Here is a 22267-nt window from a genome sequence, read left to right as displayed (position 1 = left end):
GAAATGTGTTTACAAAAGTACACAACCAGGGCACTGTAGCAATGTGTTTGTCAAAATATGTGTTTATTTTACAGTGTATGATACAGCGGTTTTTCACTGTGGAGAGTGATTTACAATTTTAACATCAGTAGGGATAATGGAAAGTATATTGGGGGAAAAGGTGGAATTAACTACTACTGGCACCATATCTATCGCAGTAAAGCAAGTTTGCTTCATCATAAAAACACTAAGAAATCTAATAACAATCATTTGAATTCGATAGGTCTCACATTTGCGAGAGTTTAGCTATTGGCATTGTAAATGGCAATGGCTTTTATCTATTTATCTGTTTTGATAATTAACATAAATAAAAGGCATTGTCATGTACAATGCTATTAGCTCAAACCTGTAAATGCAAGACCTATTTCATTTCAAAGAAGCAGCCGCTATTGTCGCAGGCTGTTAGGAAAGGGAAAGCGCACATGGTGCGCTGAATGTTGCAGGAAAGCATGTTGTGCCCACAGTAGGAGAAACAAATTAAATAAAATAGTGCTTACAGGCTAAATAAGACATACCGTGTAACAACAGAAGTAAAAGGGCCAGTCCTCAAGGGAGGTTACAAATGAAGACAAGGCCGTACTAGTGAGGGACTAATAAGCCTATTAACGAATCAGAAGCCAGCATTTACACACGACAGTGGCGCAAGCCACTGAAAAATATGGGTTGAGCTTCACGCCCGTACTCTAATTCAGCATGCCTTGCAGAGTAGCGCATGCGTTGCCCAGGCTCGACCCATAAAATTCAACAATTTTGTGGTTTGGATCTGTGGTTTGGATCTGATTGAAAGTAGGAAGAAGGCACAAATGAACTAAGAGCACTAGTACTTAACTTGCGGCACGTCTAAGGCTAGACGAGGAAGAGTTTTGTTGCCATTATGGGCCAATTTTATGACACTGCCTTCTTCTTATTCCATCTATATTTTGATATTTAGAATCTGAATAGGTAATGACTTTCATATTCTATGTTAAGAAGTGAGTTGGTTCGTGATCCCATATAGGAACTATAGAAAACAAGCATCGGCATAGCCCATAGGTCTCACCTTTGAGACCTTATACTTGTTTAGCCACAGCTATTGGCTTTGTCAATATCTATAAGCTATGATGTAGAGCAATGTGGCTGCTGTGCCACAAGTTGAAAATTTATAATAAAAAAGTATTTGTAAGCATTTTTGGTATTTTAAATATAACCAAAAAAGATATTATGTAGAGGTGAATGACCCTATTAAAACAAATAGCATGAAAAATGTATTCTTGTTTTTTTGTTCTGGCAGTGCTGGCAAATTCTTTTGGACTGTTCTAATGATTTTGTTATAGCTCTTTTTTGTTGGGGGGGATGACGAAAATAAACAGCGCTGATTGTGAGGTGGTCCTGGTGCTTATGCGCTGGGGCTGAGTGATGCTGTGGTGGTGGTGGTGCTCAGGTGCTGTAGAGTGATGCGCAGGGGATGCTGCGGTGGTGCTGCTGAGTGATGTAGAAGTGGTGATGAGTGACACTGACAGGTGCTATGCTGATGCTGAAGTGGTGCCGAGTTGATGCCGCATCCTTACCCCACTGAACACCATACTGCCCCACTTGGAGAAACTCGCACTTCCTTCAGCTACAAACCAATTGTGACGCACTATGAAAACCTGGATGTGACTCAATTCAAATTATGCACTAGACCAGAGTAATGTGCTGCCTGAAAAAAAAACAAGCATCTGCAATGCAATAGGTCTCGCATTTGTGAGAGTTTAAGCTATAAGCATTTTAAATGACAATTCCTTTTATTTATGTTATATTCATGTTACAGCGAGCCACGTCTCAAAGGGGTGTGGCCACCATTAAAGTGAAAGCACGTCAAGGGGAGATTTTACCCCCCAAAAACATTTGTTCACAAACAAATGTTTTTTTTATGGTAATACGCCCCATGCCGTGCAGTCACTTTAATGGTAGACACGTCCCTTTCTTTAGTTGCGGCTCGCTGTAACCTGAATACAGGCAGCAGCTTCTAAAGGAAGGGACAGGCCACTATGTAAGTGAAAGCATGGTATGGGGGCTTTCACTGCAAAAAAAACCCAAAATGTTTTGTTGCGCGCCCGCTATACTTAAAGCAGGCCGCACTGATAAAGTAAATAAATAAAGAAACACCCCTCTAAAGTGAAAGCGGACCACCCTTAGTAATTAAAATCAAAGTGAGCGGCGTGCTGCTTGTAGAAAACCACGCAATGGGGGCAAATCATTGAAGAGAATAATGCTCATAGCCTAGATAAAGCAGACAGTGTAACAACACAAGTAAAACGTCCAGTCCTCATGGTAGGTTACAAATGCAGACAAGTCAGTACTAAAGAGGGACTACTAAAGCTATTCATGAATGAAAAGCAACGATTTCGAAAGGACAGTAACAGGAGCCAATTGAAAAGATGGGTGTGAATTGGGGGGGGGGGGGGGGGGGGGGGGCTTCAAGTCCCTACCTGAATACAACATGCCTCGCAGAGGAGTGCATGCTCTGGACAGACTCGACCAGAAAAAATAATATCCTGGAAAAAGCAAACACGCCTAGGTAATGCAAGATTGGGTAAAGCATGTTCAATTTAAGCAGGAGCAACATGGTTACCGTAACGCTTTTACACTCATTATTTAGAATTCAGTGATTGTTTTTTTCTGAAAAGTTAAGGACATGACTACAGGGCCCGGAATGGACCTATTTCAATGTTCATTGCTTTTATCCTTCCAAAACGTAAGCAGTATTGTTTAAAAAGACCATCTTCCTAAACACAGAGCCGCGGTACACACTTTATGAACTAAAATAAGGAAAACGGCTGAAAAGGATCACATTAAATGTGTTCCACTCAATGCAGTCCCGCCAGGAAGGGTGCACATTCCCACCTGGGTAGAGAAATGTTGTTCACAGAAAGACGAGAAAACTAAAGTAGCGCTTCACTGGCAAGCTCTGTAAAGTGAAATGTGTGTGGGTGTGAATAAAACCAATCAGGTCACTTAGTGACCACTTTGGCTTCCTTTATTTAGTTACTTTTCGTATTTTGAAACTTTTTTTCTCTCCGTCCTGAGGCTGCACTTTTCTTTTTTTTTGTTTTTTATCTATTTCACAAAGCAACGAATGAAGGAAAAGAGGAAAGAGAGGGGAAGAGCAGTTTCTTGAAGTTACGGTTTCCATTCAAGTGAGTAGGGGAGAGACACAGACAGAAAGAGAAGGGAATAAGAGGAAGAAAGAGAGAGGGGCTGAGCCTCTGTGGTGGCACCAGTAAGAACATGGCATCAACGGCAATGCCAGGGCTCATTGAAAATGCTGGTGTTCCATCGAAGCGCTGACATTATTGACTAGGGAACAGTAAGGAGGAGTCAGCGAGGCATCTGCACTGCTGATGCTAGAATTGGAGGTCAGGAGCTGGGCTCGGGCCACAATGAGAACCTGCAGGTGGATTGAGCCGGGGAGGGGGCCACCGAGAGCGCACTAGTACTCGGGAGGGGCACGGATGGTGCAGTAATGCCACGGACGCCGGCAGGTAAATGCTTACCTTTCTTTGCACCTATGCTGTCAGTGCTGGTAAAGCAGAGAGCAAAAAATAAAGGCAAACTCACATAACCACTGATAAAATGGTGAAAAAAAGTACATAAGTAGAAAGCTAAATTAAGCGGAAGCAGAAAAGTTCTGCAGCAGTACTCCAGAGCCCACAAAGTGCATATAATAGATCTAGAAAAAAAACCTGAACCTGATTAAAATATTCCAGAGCAAAAAATATTGGTTTTTCACAAGTAGAGGGCTTTCTTCAGTTGTGAAATATGGGATCCAAAGACCAATGGGGCATTTAGACTAAACTAGGAGAGAACAAAAAATGGAAAACACCACACATTGTTCCCACCTGAACGCACTCATGGTGCATGGAGTATACACACCCAGACTAACTTCCCACCCAATGCAACCAAATCTGAATTTCATTTTAACCCTACATTACCAAATCTAAAAAGCACAGGGATCTCCTATATTAAACAAGATGATTGCACATGTATGTGTTTGCCCTTGTAAATACCTCAGTACACTCATAAAACTCTCAATCTGGCTTCTCATACACCAAAATAAGCTACTTCACAAAAAAGGTACATATCTTTGTATGAGCAGCAAAAAAGAAGGAAGATGGCTGCACGTTCAGTGGTTATATACATGTTCTGGTATGTTGATTATTGTTCAAATTCTATATTCTTCAATCAATCATTCACAGAACTTGTAAAGCGCACTACTTACCCGTGAGGGTCTCAAGGCGCTGCGGGGGGGTCAGGGGGAGGGGGCTGCTGCTACTGCTCGAAGAGCCAGGTCTTGAGGAGCTTTCTGAAGGTAAGCAGGTCCTGGGTCTGCCGTAGGTGGGGGAGGAGGGTGTTCCAGGTCTTGGCAGCGAGGAAGGAGAAGGACCTGCCTCCGGAGGTCCTTCTCTTATGAGGTCCTATTCTTGTTGCTGCTGTGTATGTGGCAGTAAAATAGATGATGCTTAATATTAGCTTCTGGGCCTTGCCATAAAATTATACTAATTTCACACTGATGTATTTTGTGTCTACTAACTTCCCTTGTCTTCAAGGAAGATGTCAAATCATTTGATAGGGTCAGTTGCCATCATCAGAATAACTGTTTAGGTACTTACGGGCATTCACTTTCTAACTTACTTGGGATGTTCATCGTAGAACTATAATCCTGAAATGTTGTAACCAGTTAATGTGGGCCATTGTCCTTTTGTCTGCTTTTTGCACTCTGTGACACCAGTGAACCACATTAACTTAGTGGTTTATTTTTAGTTTTTGTTCTGACTTCTGCCAAATCGAAGACTGGGCCTTGATGCTCAGGTGGCAGGGATTAGGTTGGTCTGCTAAAGGCACTGAACAAGTCGACACCCAACTCTGTAGTAATGAAACCTAATGACATTTTGGAAGTGGTAGTGGTTTCACTGATATTTCCCTGCTTCTTGCATGTGATTTTTGTTTGAATGAAATCACCTGTGTTGTCTGGCTCCAATCGCCTGATGATTCTGATGATCAGGAATTAGGTGGTGTTGCACCAGATTATAATTATATGCATTGTTTACAAAAATGGTGCCCCATTGGAGTTCATAATAGAAAATTGTACCTATTGAGACATTTATGAGAGTGATAGTTTGGACATGATAATTATGTCATACAATATTCTTTATACAATATTCTGACAAGCATCCAAGGTCAGAATTGAGGGGGTAAGTTGTGCAAATCTCTGGTTCAGACTCTCTGAGCTGGTGATTCTGGGCAGTATTCATACTTCTCTGTAAATTGCAGAAAGCTAAAATGGTGGAAGAGATTATGATTGAAGCTGTGTTCTAATTGGCTCTATTGATTTCATTAGCAGAGAGCTCACAGCACAGCTCTTAGATGACAAACACAGTCTATGAACATACCTACTCTGAGCCGATGAGCTGACTGGATTGGGCATTTGCTTAATTGTACTAACAAATCTGCTCTGAATAAATAGAAATGCTTCCTATAGTGCTGCATTCTGCTCTCACCTAACTATCACTCATACCCCTCATTTTAAGAACCATTTTTATTGTATTTCTTTTATTTCTGTTACCAAAAGACTTACAGTAGTTATGCTTCTTCTTTAGAGTAAACAGTGGAAAAAAGATTTCTTTTAAAGACACTTCTGATGGAGATCAAGGTGTTCTGCCGGTGAAAACAGAAGCGAAGACGTTAGCTGCTGCTGAAGAGGAGGCAATCAGGTTGGTTTTGGTACTAAAGTGTTCTCTGTGCATAGTGGTACTCTGAAAGGTTAAAGTATCGCACAAGCTCTTTTTCTTGTATCAGCAAATCCTTTGGCCTGACGTATGAAAGGGGTTTTCTGACTAAGCTTACGTTGTACTTAATGTCAGTGTTTACTAGGGAGGAAAAAAGCAATGCAGTATGCCAGAGGGCATTGCAAGTTGCAATGGTCATTACAAATATCAGACAAATACTGCAAGCTCTTGTGTATTGCAAGATAAAGGCGACAGTCCGTTGATATTCCCTATTTCCTTCGACTCCCATGTATGTATGTTGATGATGCATGAGCCCTCGTGCAATCACATGCTATGGAATGGTTACTGACTACCTTTGGCAATCAGTAATGATACACAACATCGAATGACCGCTGTTGACTTGTGAGATCCATGAATACCTTACTTGATGTCCTTTTCATGACCTTCCAGTTTTTTTTGCAATGCAAGCTTTGGGCATGTAATGTTGCTAGATAGGCGACAGCCTCTGGAGGCTGGAAACTGGCACCTTTTCTTTAAGGAATTGCAATTCACTGGTATTCCATCATGCTTTGTCAGTGGCAGCTGCCCGTGCTCTTTTGTTTGGCTCTTGGAAATAAGATTCTGGAAGTGAGCTTGACCTTTTTTTCTTTACATCTTTGGAAAATCTTTCAAACCTTCAAAGCGGTTTTCAATCAATGGCTTTCAAGTCTTAGACAGTTTTCCTTCCATCTCCAATAGGAAATTATTTTTTTCACATAAAACGGCAACCCTTTTTGTGAAATGCCCTACATGTGGAAGGAAGAAGGCACCATCAGGTCCCCACAGTCTGTGTGTTGCTTACCTTCCAGATGCCAATATCCCTGACAAATAATTTCACAAGAACAGAAAATATCATCTCTGAGAAACTCCTCTGGGAGTAGATTTATAAATACAGGTCACCATGGAAAATGGCACCAATATTGGGTAAGGTCTATGATGATTACATTATTTACAGGTATGACATGTTTGCCATCGTGGTCTAGTATGCCATAAAAAGGCATTTGATATTAAGGAGTTCACTGACTTTGAGACGTCGCTCAGCATCCAGAGATTCAACGTTGCCCACATCATTGAAACTCTCCGTAGAGAGTTTGCAAACTAAAGTGTGGAAGGCTTCCGCCTACCTTTGTCTTGGATTATCCATGGACGTATTCTCCAGTAATATAAGTAACACCAGTGGCAGAGATCTCTGATTCACTCTGTTCAAGAAGCCAGCCTTCTCGACTACCAGTTATGCTTACTGGAACAGCACTAGTGGGAGCTCCACCGGCAGCGTTACTGATGCCAGTGATTCCATCAGTGTTCTCTTCTCCACAGATACTATCATTATGAGCCCCTCATTGACCGCATGACTAGGAGGTCCAAGACTGCAAGAAGGAGAACACATTTACCACGTAGACCACTTTTATGCACCATTCACAGCATCACTCTTGCCACTCCAGACATATTAGAAAATGACACCTACACAATCTTTTTTTTTTTTTTGGAAAACCTTTATTTACCAAAGCAAAGTACACCGCTATTCAGCCGTACATCCCGGAGGCCACGCAGCATTATAACTCAAGTCGTAAATATGTACAAAAACAAGAGTACAGGAGCAGTCAGGTTTAATTTTATAATGTAAAGAAGACTAAAATAACGAGAGAAGTCAATAGAGCCAAGAAGGAAAAGATGGTGAGAGAAATGAAAAAAGAAGAGAAAGGAGAGAGAGAGAGAGAAAAGTCACAAGGCTAAGGAACACAGAGAATGTAAGGCACATATCACGGGGAGAGGCGGGGTTGACACATCATACCCGTACCAGGATGTAAGGCAAGCACGTGGACGGGGAGCAGAAATCAGGATTGACCAAGTGGAACCTAGGGAAGGGGGAGCTATGGAGATAGGCGGACCTCAGGCTGAACCGTCTCCGGGGGTGCACAAATGTCTCCCCTATACGAATTCCAGGCACTCCAGACCAACCCCCACATCCTGGGTTTACCCCGGGCCATGTAAACAGTCTTCTCTCGGAGCATGCACCAATCCATATTGGTTTTCCACAGGCCAACAGTGGGAGGGGTCGAAGCACCCCATTTCTGGGCGATGTCTCTTTTAGCTATCATATTGCCCAGGGTGACCCAGCGGGTCTGAGCCACATTGTAATCGGTCGGACCCCACACGTTCAGTAGACAGCGCCGAGCCTCCGCATACAGGGTCACACCAGTCACTACTCTCATGATCGCATGCACCCGCTCCCAGTATGAGGCAATAACCTGACACTCCCAGAGTATGTGCATAAAGGTGGCCGTTGCGCCACATCCCCTCCTGCAAAGGCCGTCCTGGGAGAGTCCCATGCGAATCAGTCTGGGGCCCGTAATGTAAATCCTGTGGAGCACCTTCAACTGGACCAGCCGCAGCCTGGCTGAGATGGCCACCTCCTTAGGAGAGGAGACCGCAGACTGCCATTCTTCATCATCCATCTCAACCCCGTCATTCACCCAGAGGTCTCTCAGTTTAACCAGTAGGTCCATACGTACATTAATCAATTTTTTATAGGTCAGGGAAATGGCGCTATCCGGCATATGGCCGTCCAGCACCCTATCTTCCAGCGGTGACGATTCAGGAACCTTCTCCCCCACGGGCATAGAAGACATGAGTGCGTGCCGTTGCTGTGCATACCTAAAGTATTCCGTAGCTTCCAGTTGGAACTCGGCCTGTAAAGCAGTGAACGACTTGATTTCCCCCCTCGACAGCATGTCAGCGACCTTGGAAATGCCAATGAGGTCCCACCGGTCAAACCCCTTGGAGTGCCACAGTTTCCCCAGTAGGTCAGAGTCGTATAGGGGAGTAGCCATGGTGAGCCTACCCTGCCAGCCCAAAGTTTTGGTCACCGCCCTCCACAAGTGCACCGCCGTCTTGGTGGGTCCAGTCAGTTTCCGGTCCAGAGATCTAGAGTACAGCGCCCTATAGTACATCCCGTCATTCATAAGCCAGCGATCCATGGCGTATCCCGGGTTGACTGCCGGCCCGTAAAAACCGTGATTAAGAGCCGCGAGCTGAGACGCCCAATAGTAGCGACGTATGTCTGGCAAGGCAATGCCCCCATCATACCACGTATAGTCAATTTAGCAATAGAGATCCGCGGTCTGCCTTCCCACAATAAAGTACGCTGCAGGCTCTCAACCTCTCCAAAGTACTTGGACGGCACTGGGTCTTGCGTGTTCTGGAGCGCGTAAAGAAACCTCGGTAGGGACATCATTTTAAACAAAGCCGCACGGCCCAACAGGGACAGCGGCAATCTCTTCCAACCCTCCACATCTCGCCGTAAACGTGCCAGAGGGGGGAGTAAGTTGTTTGTGTAACACGTACGGGCGTCCATTGAGATGTAGATGCCCAAGTACTTGAATCCCTGTTGCGAGATCTGTATGGCACAGCCTCTGGGGAGGCGCGGAGTGTCTCCACACAGCACATAGAGGTAGGACTTGGACCAATTAATGACCAGGCCCGAGTACCCACCAAAAGTACCCAGTACGTCAAACGCCATAATCAAGGACCGACAAGGAGAGGTAAGATAGAGAAGGATGTCGTCTGCATAAAGCGAGACGCGATCCTCAAAGCCCGGCGACCATTTGATACCGGCAATATCGGGATGCGCACGGATCCATGCAGCCAACGGCTCGAGTGCTAAAGCAAAGAGGAGCGGTGACAGCGGACAACCCTGTCTAGTACCTCTACGCAAGGCAAATGAGGTCGACAAACGGCCGCTCACCGTCACGTTGGCCATCGGGGACGAGTAGAGGAGCCGAACCCAACTAATGAAGTCAGGCCCAAACCCAAATTTAGCAAGCACAGCCCAGAGGTAGTTCCACTCGAGCGAGTCGAACGCCATTGTCGCATCAAGCGAAGCAAGCACAGTCGGTTCTGTGAGCATGTGAGCTCGCGCCATAACCGCATGAAGCCTGCGGAGATTAAGGGCCGTGTTCCGATGTGGGATGAAGCCAGATTGGTCCGGGTGAACCAGGTCAGCGATCACACCCACAAGCCGATTGGCTAATAGCTTCGCCAGGATTTTAGGTTCGGCGTTTAACAGGGAAATAGGACGATATGACCGACATAGGTCTCGAGGCTTCCCCTCTTTGTGAATGACCACGATAGTAGCCAAACGTTGGTCAAGCGGGAGCTCGCCGGCCTCACGGGCCGCCAGGAACATATCCCTCAGGGGCGCAGCAACAGTGTCCGCTTTAAGCTTGTACAGCTCCAATGGGATACCGTTGGGTCCCGGAGCCTTACCAGAGCGCAGCGACCTTATCGCCAGAGCCACCTCGTCTACCGTAATGCCGCGGTCCATGTCATCACGCTCAATATCAGACAAGCAGGGGAGCTCGATCTCCGCCAAAAAGGAGGCCGAGTCCGGCTCGGATAGGGCGGAGACAGACGTGTAGACCGTCTCAAAATAGTCGGCAAATGCCCCGGCAATGGCTGTAGGGTCTGTGACGACCAGGCCGTCGTCGCCCAGAATTTCCGGCACAACTCGGGATGCCAGTTCCTTCTTGTCCAACCAGGCAAGTAATTTACCCGCCTTATCGCCGGCGTCATATATCCTACCCTGCTGTTCCCTGCCGATCGCCTTGGCCGCGTCAGTAGCAGTGGCGCCATACTCCGACTGTTTCAGGGCGAGTGCATGGAGCAAGTCCGGAGTCGGTCCCAGGGCCAACTGGGAATTTAGGTCAGCAATATCCGACTCCAGCCGTACCAGGTCCTCGTCCCGTCTTCTGCGTGCCTCGGCTATCAAGGACAAGGCCTCTCCCCTGAGAACAGTCTTGAAAGCCTCCCAAAGAGAGACGGCCGAAGTCACTGACCCCGCATTTTCAGCAAAATACAGTTCAATGGACTTGGCAAGGAGATCACGGGTCTTGGGGTTGCGGAAATACCATGGGTTGATGGGCGCAACCCTAGCCGCCGCCCTTATCCCGAAGTCGAAAGACAACAGACCGGAGAATGGTCCGAGATGCCCCTAGCCATAAGACGAGCACTAGTAACCGATTGCGCTTGAGCCGCGGGGGTCAAGACATAATCGATACGGGAGAGACTACCATGAGCCCCTGAATGGAAGGTATATTGTCGCTGGGCGGGATGCAAGAGTCTCCAGCAGTCAACCATGCCCATGGTGTTTATGAAATCCGGGAGCCACAACTGTACACTACGAAGATCTCTGGACGGGAAACGATCCAGGTCACCCGAAACCACAGAATTGAAGTCCCCACCCAGTATCAGCAATCCCTCCGGGAGACCCAAAATGGCGCCACCAAGGTCCTGGAAGGTGGCTGTCTGCAGCCCCGGGGGAACATAAACCGAAACCAATACTAGGGTACGCCCCTCCCACCTGCACACCACAGCCACATAGCGGCCTCTCTCATCCACCAACGTAGACTCCACCTCAAGGGGAAGGGACATGCGCACCATGATGCCCACCCCGCGAGACCCCGTAGAGAACCCGGAGTGAGCCACCATTTTAAACCCCCGCCTATTCAGAGCTTTACAAGTGTTGCCAACAAGATGAGTTTCCTGTAACAGAACAACATCTGGAGCACAGCGTGTAAGCAGTTGTATAACAACACTACGTTTAATTCGATCCCCCAACCCATTTACGTTCCAACTCAACACATTCAAAGATTTACCCTCCATCATCAAAGACCTCCCACCCCAGCAACCCCCCCCCGGAATGCAGCCGACAAACCGATAGTAGCAAAACAGTAATACCCCAGCCATGAAGAGAACAGAAAGAGAGAAACAAATAGAGAACACACGTCCCAACTACCCCCCACCCTGCACCCCTGCATTAGACTAAAAGCCACCCCAACCAGCAGTGTGCCTGTTGCCCCCAAAACTAACCTACAAGAAGCCCCCAGAGGAGAAAGGAGACATCCTATCCCCCCCGTTACCCTCCAGTTAAGAAGTGCAGAAGTAGTAAAAAAAAGGAAGCAATGTTCAAGTCCGGTGCCAATCGCAGCTGCCCCCTCAGATAGAAAGTCGATGGCAAAAAGTTTATTCCTGGGATCCCGGGCCTCCTTCCGCACCTTCCGTCTGGTCCTCCGTCTCGGTCCGACGTTGGGGCAAAGTGTCCAACCAGTCCCCTGCCGCTTCTGGGATATCGAAGAACACAGTCCGGTTGCCATGTTCGATCCGAAGTTTCCCAGGATAAAGCATGGAGTACCGCATCCCCATCTCTCGAAGTCGCCGCTTCACACCAGTAAAACTTTGCCGGCGTTTCTGAACGGCCTGTGTGAAGTCAGGGAAAAAGTTAATATCCGCGTTCTGGAATCGTAGCGGGCCACCGGTCCTTGACGCCTGCAAAATGGCGTCCCGGTCCCGATAGTTAAAGAGTCTTGCGATGATGGGGCGAGGGGATGTACCCGACTTAGGCGGACCACCCGGCAGCCTATGTGCCCGCTCGACTGAAAAGAATTTACTCAATCCGCCCGGTGCCAAGTTCTTAACCACCAATTCTTCCACGAACAAGTCCACTGATCCCTCTTCGGCTCCCTCCGGCACACCTGTAATGCGGACGTTCTGCCGCCGGGCCCGTCCCTCAAAATCATCAAGCCGGCGAGCAAGCGCCCCATTAGCCGCCTTCAGGTCCCGCACCTCGGTCTGCACATCCGACATGTCGTTAGTCAAGCTGGACGTCTTGATATCGAGCGACTTCACCCTGTCGTTCGTCTTGCCGAGGTCGGCCCTAATGAGATTGAGTTCGATCTTAAGGGTATCCACTTTGCTGGACAGCGCCTCATGTAGGCTATGCATCTCAGCCTTCACTCCAGCAATGGCTCCCATCACGTCCCGGAGTGTGAATTCAGGATCCTCAGGGGACATATCTCGGTGCGAGTCTTTATTGTGGCCCGCCGTGCTCGGCGAACCCTTTGAGTGGGAAAAACGCTCCGGTATAGTTGATTGAGATTGGGTCGGTTTCCTGCTGACCCTCGGAGGCTTCCCTTTGTCCGGATCCCCTCTGCCCGCCATGTTGAGTAATGGGAACAGGATCGTCCGAAGAGGGGGGCAGGCCACCAATAGCCCCTCCAGTCGATGCGAGACACATAGTACAAAGCACCTCCAAGACCACCAGAGGGAGGTTAGAGAGGAGACCGTCCGGGCCAGCTGGTCCAACAAGTGGCAGGCCTGCGCGGGGCACCCCGAGGCAGGCCTCTCCTCGGTCACAACCAGAGCAGACAAAGACGTCGGTAGCGCCCGCTAACTTCACGACGACGTAACTCGGTCCATGAAGCTCGGATCTTCAATCTGAGAACGGGTGCCGCTTCAGCACCGACTGCGCGGTTGATTCCCACCGTCGTGGGACAGGATAGCTGGCAGGATCAGAGCGGAGGATCGGAGGGTCTTCGGAGCTCCGAGCTTACGCGGCCATCTTGGTTGCCCGCGAAGCTCCCCCCCCCCCCACCTACACAATCTTATTGTCCAAGAAGAGTGCCTAAGACTGATTCATCTACTCCAAATCAGCAGTCATAAAATGCTTTCTTACGCAAGTAGATTCTTTTTCCTTCCCGTCTTTTCTCCACAGAAGAGAGTAATACCTTTTAGGAAGCAGTGGTGTGAGACGCAATAAATTTAGTCCTTTGCCTTCAATATCTAAGATAACTTTGGTGATATTTGAAACTTTACATGGACATTCTTTGGATGGCCCACTGTGACTCTATTTGAGGCTATTAGAGCCTGCATTGGAACTGTTCTTCTTCAGTGCCGTCCCTCTCAAGGCTCAAAATAAATATAGAGCTCTGTAATAAGTTCCTTTGGTCAAACCTACTGCCAGAATTTGTGATTGTATGCGATGCAAAGACAAACCATCTTACAACACTAGCTTCGACAGTTCATCCTGAAGAGGAGCCTAAGCATCTAGGCTCAGTCTAGTGAGGCTGTATATGTACATCAGCAATTGGAAATCAGCCATTACCACTGCTGTAATGGGCAGATATGACAGAACCCTTTATGAGTGTGTACTGTGTGAGCAGAGAGAATATTTCAAGGAAATCTTGAACGAGGGGTTGATAGTCTCCAATCATATAAGTGCTGATGTGTCTCATCCAGTTTCACATGGTTACTGTTATCAGCTGGCCATGAATCCCTCATCTTCGCTCTGTATGATGGACCTGAAACGCGTCTTGGCATAGGTTCTTCAACCCAGTCTTCTCAGGCAGCACTCTCTGGGGGCTCATGCTGATGTAGAAATGCAGTGCAGGAATATTAAAATGGAGAGATTGAAGATAGGTGACCTAGAGATATTAGAGGCCTTAGAATTAACATTACTTTTAGCAGAGATTTCTATCCCCTCATTAGCTTCATTAACCACAGCAAAAGCAACCATATTGAAAGCAACAACGTTTAATGGAAGAAAGAGGCAGCCAGCAATAATCTACAACTGTGTGGTTCCTCTCCCTTTAACCCCCATAGAAGGAGAAAAACCGTGACTCCTCTCTTCGCCATCTTTCAACACCAGATGTCAAAAAGAGTTGCTTAAGATCACAATGATGGGTAAGTGCTGAATATTGTGCAATATGACTTTAGTCTCAGGCTCAAATCTCCTGTGGCAGTAAACTCCAGGTGAGATGGCCAGTACCATTAGGACTAACTAAAGAAGGATATCAGCGGAATGAGACCTTGTCTGGTAGCACAAAGGCCCATTCTGCTAGATTTAAAGTTGAAACTACATCATTATTAAGGAGCAACCGTATTGTGGAAATCTGAAAAGGAGTCATGTAGAGAGCAGAGCAGTTCACTCTTTCAGCAGACCCTACTGCCTGGACTGACTCCAGTGCTCCAGACCAGGATGGTGGAAACTCTTTAAGGGACGTCTTTGTGTAGAGCGTGATTTTTTTCTTTTCTTTCTGCTTTATTTTCAGAGGATGGTCTGCTCCTCTGTTAATTGTTTAGGACGCTGAGTGGAGATTCATGGTAGTCTTACATGAAAACAGCCCCTGATATGAAATAAAACTGAGTGTACATATCAGATGTCGAGATTGTTAACAGTCTCCTTCAAATCAGCAGTCAGTAAATATATAATTGCCTCAAAATGCATGCAAATATGTTGTACAGCAATTTTAGAATTATCTTCCCTGGTACCACAGCTTGTTTATATATTTTTTTCGTCTTGCCTAGGTGGTATTCTCTAAATCCAGGGATTATACTGTACCAACCATATACGGTTTGGTATTAAACCCATCAGTGCCATTAATGCAACAAGGTATCTGAAAGAAACACGTTAGTGTTAGATTCCTTACCTTAGAATATCCCCAGGCGTCAGTCTGGATCCGGAAACTTTTGCGTAGCAGTACCCCTGCGCGTCGGTAGGCGTCGTCTGCAGGCGTCCCCTGCGGCTCCGCGTCCGTCGTCGGCGTCGTGCGCCGTGATGACGTCGCTGGAGTACATAGACGCCGCCTCCGCGCGCTGACGTCAGTTCTTCTTTTTTCCGCGCCAGTGGACGCAGATCTGAAGAGCAGTACTCCGGTCTTTGACCAAGTTTTTTCGATTGTCTTTTTCTACTATTGTGCCTGATAGGATGCCAGGATTTAAGAATTGCGATGGCTGTGAGCGCACGATGTCGGTCACAGACCATCACCGCCTCTGCCTCCGGTGTCTGGGCCCCGACCACGACGTGGAATCCTGCGTCGACTGCCGGGCCCTTACCAACAAGGCTAGACGGGAGCGGTCCCGCAAGCTGCTGGAGCTCCGGGTGTCGGCCCCACGTCGGGACCGGGAGCGGTCCCGGTCCGGCCGGAGGTCGAGAGAGCGTTCGAGGGAGCGGTCGCGGAGCCGCGCCGGGCGCTCCGGAAGTCGACGCCACTCGTCATCCTCGTCAGGTAAGAAACACAAGAAGTCGGGGCGTCGTCATCGTACCCCCGACTCCCCCCGACGCTCGCGCGATGCGGCCGGGGGCTCGGGTGACCCCATCCCCGCGGCTCCGCGAGAGTCGCCGGCGCGGCCTGCCTCATACCCTCCGGTCCCTGGGCATGGCGCGACGCCTGAGGAGATCGAGGCGTTCCTCATGGCCATGAGGGCGCTCGCTTCTCCGACGGGGCCTACGGCGCCTTCGGGCCCAGTGCTACCGTCTGGGGGCCCTGGCGGTTCGGGTGTCCCTGCCTCGGCGCCGTCGGGTGCTCCGGCCCCGGCGCCGCCGACGGCTCCGACCCCGGCGCCGCAGGGACCTTCGGGATCGGCGCCGGCTGGTCTTCCGGCCTCCCCGGCGCCGTTGCCATCGGGGTTACCCCCGACGCCGCCCCCGCGCGGCGCCGGTTCTCCGCTGCCGGTTCCGGCCGGCGGTGGGGTTCCGACGCCGGCTCCGGGCGGCGCCGTCCCCTTACCTTCTCCGACGCCGGACGCGGCGCCGGACGGGCGTCGATCGACGCCGGTCCCGGCGCCGGTGGGGCCCATGAACCCCGAGGAGCCGGTCTTCATCATTGACTCCGAATACGGAGAGGATGAGGAGTACGGTGAAGGTTGGGAGGGGTCCGAGGACCCTCTGGCTCGCGAGTGCCAGTATGACCCGGACTGGACAGGTGACTTGGGGGATGCCAGTGGTTTGGACGACTCCCCTAACCCTGGTTTGATCTCTCCTCCAACCGTGGCATCGGTGGAGGGAGCTGCCTATTCTGTGGTGCTGATGAGGGCTGCCAAGGCCTTAAACCTTGAGCTCCCCGTCGCGGCCGTGAGGCCTAACATCCTCACCGAGGTCTTCAAACCGCAGTCATGCCCTTTGGAGCCTCTGCTGCCGTTTAATGAAGCCTTGTCTGACGTTCTGTTGGGCACGTGGTCCAGGCCCGCTTCAGGTGCGCCTGTTGATCGGAACGTGGCCAGGCGCCACCGTCCTTGTCCGGACGACCCCAAGTACCTGTCTACCCACCCCACTCCTGAGAGTCTGGTGATCCAGGCCTCGACCTCCCAGTCCGCATTCCCGTCGGCCCCGCCCGACCGGGAATCCAAGAGGTATGACCAGTTTGGCAAAAAGGTCTTCTCGTCCATTAGTTTGGGCCTGCGGTCTTGCAACACCGCCTGCCTCTTGGGCCGCTACACCCACTCTGTGTGGGATACGGTCGCGGAGCTGCTGCCAGAATGCCCCATGGAGGTGCGGGCAAAGCTCGGTCAAGCTGTAGCTGAGGGCCGGGATGCAGCGAAATATTCCATTCGGTGTGGTCTTGATACGACCGACTCGCTGGGCAGGGCTATGTCTACGACGGTGGCGATTCGTCGTCACGCCTGGCTGAGATCCGCCAATTTTTCGGCTGATGTCCAAAATACCCTGATGGACATGCCGTTTGATGGCTGTCACCTGTTCGGTGACAAAGCGGACCACGCGCTGGAACGCTTCAAGGACTCCAGGGTCACGGCCAAGTCCTTGGGTCTCTCGACCCAGCGTCAGCAACCGGGTTCGTTTCGTCCCTTTCGTGGCCAAGGAAGGGGCGCCCCCACACGTGCTGCCAGCCACGCGCCGCGACAATCCTTCCAACGCGGTGGCGGCCGTGGAAACCGCCGTGGTGGCGGTCGGGGACAACGGCGGGGTCAGACCACACCTTCCCCCGCAGCATCTACCCCAAAATCCTCCTAGTCCGTGCTTTCGGCCCCATGTGACGCCAGTGGGTGGCAGGGTTCGCCATCACCACGCTCACTGGCGCACGATCACTTCGGACAGGTGGGTGCTGCAAATTGTCCGAAGGGGCTACTCCCTCCCCTTCGAGACCTCTCCTCCAGCCATGCCACCGCAGAACCACCGTGTGTCGGGGGACCACTTGACACTTCTGCAGGAGGAAGTTACGGCCCTCTTGGCCAAGGGGGCCATCGAGCGCGTTCCTGGGCCAGAAGTAGGGCGTGGTTGTTATTCCCACTACTTTCTGGTGCCCAAGAAGGACAAGGGGGGCCTACGTCCTATCTTGGATCTAAGGAACGTCAACGGCTTCCTCCGGAAGGAGAAGTTCAAGATGTTGACGTTAGCTCAGGTCTTGGCTGCTCTAGACCCGCAAGACTGGATGGTAGCGTTGGACTTGCAGGACGCCTATTTTCACATCCCCGTCCTGCCGGCCCACCGGCGTTACCTGCGGTTCACGGTAGGCCAGGAGCACTTTCAGTTTATCGTGCTCCCCTTCGGCCTTACCAGCGCCCCACGGGTGTTCACAAAGGTGATGGCGGTGGTCGCAGCCCATCTGCGCAGGTTGGGGGTTTCAGTCTTCCCCTACCTAGACGACTGGTTGTTGAAGGCGGGCTCGCCCCAGACAGTCGTCCACCACCTTCAGATGACGGCAGACCTCTTGCACGACCTGGGGTTCTCCATCAACGTGCCGAAATCACACCTGTGTCCCTCTCAAAAGCTCCTTTTCATCGGAGCGGTTCTGGACTCGGCGCAGTTTCGGGTTTATCCTCCGGAACGGCGGGTTCGGGATATTCAGGCTTTGATTCCCATCTTTCAGCCGCTATCCCGAGTCTCGGTCAGGTTGACGCTGCGGCTGCTGGGACTGATGGCTTCCTGCATCCTTCTGGTGCATCACGCCAGGTGGCGGATGCGGGCTCTGCAGTGGGACCTGAAGTTTCAGTGGGCCCAGCATCAGGGCAACTTGTCCGACCACGTCTTGATCTCGGAGGGCACTGCGAGACAACTGCAGTGGTGGCTTACGGACCGCGATTGGGTCAGGGGCAAGTCCCTCTCCCTTCCCCAACCGGAGCACGTTGTCGTGACGGACGCGTCCCTCCAGGGCTGGGGTGGCCACTTGGGAGAGGCAGAGATCAGAGGCATCTGGTCTCCGGCGGAGTCCCGGCTCCATATCAATCTGTTGGAGCTGCGGGCGATTCGTCTGGCACTGAAGGCATTCCTCCCCTTTGTCAACGGGAGTGTAGTGCAGGTGTTCACCGACAACACCACCGCCATGTGGTACTGCAACAAACAGGGCGGAGTGGGGTCGTGGACCCTTTGCCAGGAGGCTCTGCGCCTCTGGCAATGGCTGGAACGTCAGGGCGTGACTCTGACGGTTCAACACCTGGCGGGTTCTCTGAACGCCAGGGCGGACGAACTCAGCCGTCGGTGCTCGATGGATCACGAATGGCGTCTGAACTCGGACGTGGCGCAAGGCATCTTTCTGCAATGGGGAGAGCCTTGGTTAGATCTATTCGCCACAGAAGAGAACGCGCAATGTCATCAGTTCTGCGCGTTGGAGTTTCCAAGACGGCACTCGCACGGCGACGCCTTTCGGCGCGAGTGGAGTTGCGGTCTGTTATACGCCTTTCCGCCTATACCACTTCTGCCCAGAGTGCTGAAGAAGATCAGGCGCGACCGGGCCCAAGTTATCCTTGTGGCTCCGGACTGGGCTCGAAGGTACTGGTATCCCGAGCTACTCAGCATGTCAGTCGGTCCCCCGATCCGCCTGCCCCTTCAGGAGGACCTTCTGTCGCAGCAGCAGGGGACGGTCCTCCACCCGAACCTGTCCAGTCTCCACCTCCATGCTTGGAGATTGAGCGGCGGCAGTTGAGGCCATTTGACTTGCCTCCTGAAGTCTGTGATGTTATTCTGGCAGCCAGGCGTCCCTCCACTAAGTCGGTATACGCCTGTCGGTGGAACAGATTTGTGGCATGGTGCACAGCAAAGGCTGTGGATCCTCTTTCTGCCCCTCTTTCGGAGGTTCTTCTGTTTCTTCTTTCTCTTGCCCAGCAGGGCTCTGCTCTGGGCACTATCAAGGGCTACCTTTCTGCCCTTTCAGCCTTTTTGAGGCTTCCTGATCAGCCTTCTTTGTTCAAATCCCCGATTGTAACTCGATTCTTGAAAGGCATCACTCACATGTTTCCACCTGTTCCGTTTGTGATGCCTCAGTGGGATTTGAACCTGGTTCTAACTTTCCTGATGTGTGCTCCCTTTGAGCCCCTTCATTCTTGCCCTCTCCGTCTCCTGACTTTAAAGACGGCTTTCCTGGTTGCCATCACCTCTGCCAGGAGGGTGAGTGAGCTCCAGGCTCTTTCTGTCCAACCTCCTTTCCTGTCCATTCATCCTGACAAGGTGGTTCTGAGGACTAGACCTTCTTTCCTGCCCAAGGTTGTTTCGGCCTTTCACATCGGGCAGTCCATCACCCTCCCTTCCTTCTTCCCGCCTCCGCATCCTTCAAAGGATGAAGAGCGGCTCCATCGTCTGGACCCAAAACGTGCGCTTTCATTTTACATGGATCGCACACGCCAGTTCCGGGTGGATGACCACCTGTTTGTTGGCTACGTGGGTGCGAAGAAGGGACGGGCGGTTTGTAAACGAACCATCTCTCGATGGGTCGTCCTCTGCATCAAAGCGTGCTACTCTTTGGCTCGGAAGGAGCCTCCTGTTGGGCTGAGGGCCCATTCCACTCGGGCCACGGCGGCTACTACTGCCCTGGGCCGGGGAGTCCCCTTGCAGGACATTTGCCAGGCGGCTACGTGGGCCTCGCTGCACACCTTTGCGAGGCACTACTGCCTGGACAGTCAAGTCCGGAGGGATGGCTTCTTTGGCCGTTCTGTCCTCCAGGACTTTCTGGTGTAGTTTTGTATTGGTTCGCAGACCCACCACCGGGGTTGGTATTGCTGGGGTATGTATTCTAAGGTAAGGAATCTAACACTAACGTGTTTCTTTCAGATGAACAAGTTACTTACCTTCGGTAACGATATATCTGTAAGAAACATTAGTTAGTGTTAGATTCCTTACCGAACCCACCCATCCTCCCCGTTCTGCGAACTGATACCTAGGGTTAAGGTCATCCCTTTCAGGGCCCTAGTTTGTACATGGCACCAGTGTTGGTTCTCTCATGGCTCTGCGTCTCCTGGCGCGGAAAAGCTGTGTGCAAAGAACTGACGTCAGCGCGCGGAGGCGGCGTCTATGTACTCCAGCGACGTCATCACGGCGCACGACGCCGACGACGGACGCGGAGCCGCAGGGGACGCCTGCAGACGACGCCTACCGACGCGCAGGGGTACTGCTACGCAAAAGTTTCCGGATCCAGACTGACGCCTGGGGATATTCTAAGGTAAGGAATCTAACACTAACTAATGTTTCTTACAGATATATCGTTACCGAAGGTAAGTAACTTGTTCATTACTGCTTGGGTTAACATCAAGCTTTATAAGAGTGCATGAGGATGGGAAAATCCCTGAAGGTCATTGACTGCTGCAACTATTGTTGGGTCTTTCAGGTGGAGGAAGGTTTCTCATCCATGAAGCAATTCCTTTGTGGTGTAGAACCTGTAGCTAGTATGGTTGTGCTTGGTTTCAAGACAGTCCTATGGGTTTGATATCTGTCACTGCAGAAAAGATTTGAAAAATCACTCATGTGTGCTGTATCTTGTTTCAGCAAATACAAAAGCTTCAAACAAATAGAAATAATTACTATTAGTATCCGAACATCCAAATCTGCCTATACAGGTTGTGTCACTATATACGGCAACTACAAGAAAAGCTGTTTGCTTTTTGATAGTTTCTTGCAAAACAAATAGAAAAAATATCTGTACTCTTTCCTGCTTAGTCTGTCCCGCCCATTTTACGAGGTTATTCCTACATGGGTCTGCAGTGGTAATAGCTATGATGAGATGTGCAGAAAAATGTTTATTGTGGAGACTGTAATTATATTGCTATTTGTTGATCCATCTCGCCCGTTATCACCATTCCTTCATGCGTTTGTTCCCTATATACTGATCGCATCCTATGGGACAAAGTGCTTTAGGGATCTCAATACAATGTGTATGGTCCTTTTCGTATACGTCAAGCGAAATGTCACTATTGGAGAAAGCTTGGCATAAGTGGCTTGATTGGTATGTCTTGTGCTCTGGACCAGTGAAACATTTTCTGGAATACCCGGTTAATGCCTGAAAATTGGGAAGGTTGTAGGGATCATTTAACGTGAAAAGCCTGCACAGATACAGCCTTAAAATAATGCATTCTTTTGTTGCAGTGATTCTGCACAAACACAGAAATATGCGCAGGATTATGGGACCTCTGGCGGTAGGAAGACTCCGTCCCTATACACTTAGTACTCACGAGCCCAGGACTGACTAGCTATAGTGTCCCTCTCACTCACAAGAGAAGCAAATGTTTAGACACCCCAGAACACAACACTCCCAGATCTCTCAGAAATCGCAGTAACAAGACACACCCTTTCGCTCGCACTCTACTCATCCACAATAAGATCTGACAGTCACAAAATAGTTTAAAATATTTATTTTAACTAACGTGCCCTAACATGCAGTATACATGCAACAACAAGCAGAAAATGCATAGTACAAATATAGGTGGAGAAGCGTGGCTCAATGGTTAGAGCGGCAGACCCTGATGCAGAGGTCTGGCCCGGGACCAGGGTTCAATTCCCGCCTCGGAGGCTCTTGGACTCAATCTCCTCGGACCTGATCATTCTCGCCTCGGTGCCTCGTCTAATCATGGGTCCCACTCTGCGACTCTGGGCAATAGCTTGCTTA

General features: G+C 50.0%; 1 protein-coding gene across 1 annotated transcript in view; it reads left to right on the top strand.

Moving 5' to 3' along the window:
• The window catches only part of KIAA0753 (KIAA0753 ortholog), a 294415-nt gene that overhangs the window by 144538 nt on the left and 127610 nt on the right, over positions 1-22267 (top strand). Inside the window, exon 10 of the mRNA XM_086954540.1 lies at positions 5658-5771. Within this exon, the coding sequence (XP_086810666.1) occupies positions 5658-5771 (114 nt within the window). The remainder of the gene's footprint in view (positions 1-5657; positions 5772-22267) is intronic.

This window comes from Lissotriton vulgaris, chromosome 2_1 (assembly GCF_964263255.1).
Source record: "Lissotriton vulgaris chromosome 2_1, aLisVul1.2, whole genome shotgun sequence".
In the NCBI taxonomy this organism is placed as follows: Eukaryota; Metazoa; Chordata; class Amphibia; order Caudata; family Salamandridae; genus Lissotriton; species Lissotriton vulgaris.
Note: the sequence above shows the minus strand (reverse complement) of the source record. Positions and strands in the feature narration are given on the sequence as shown.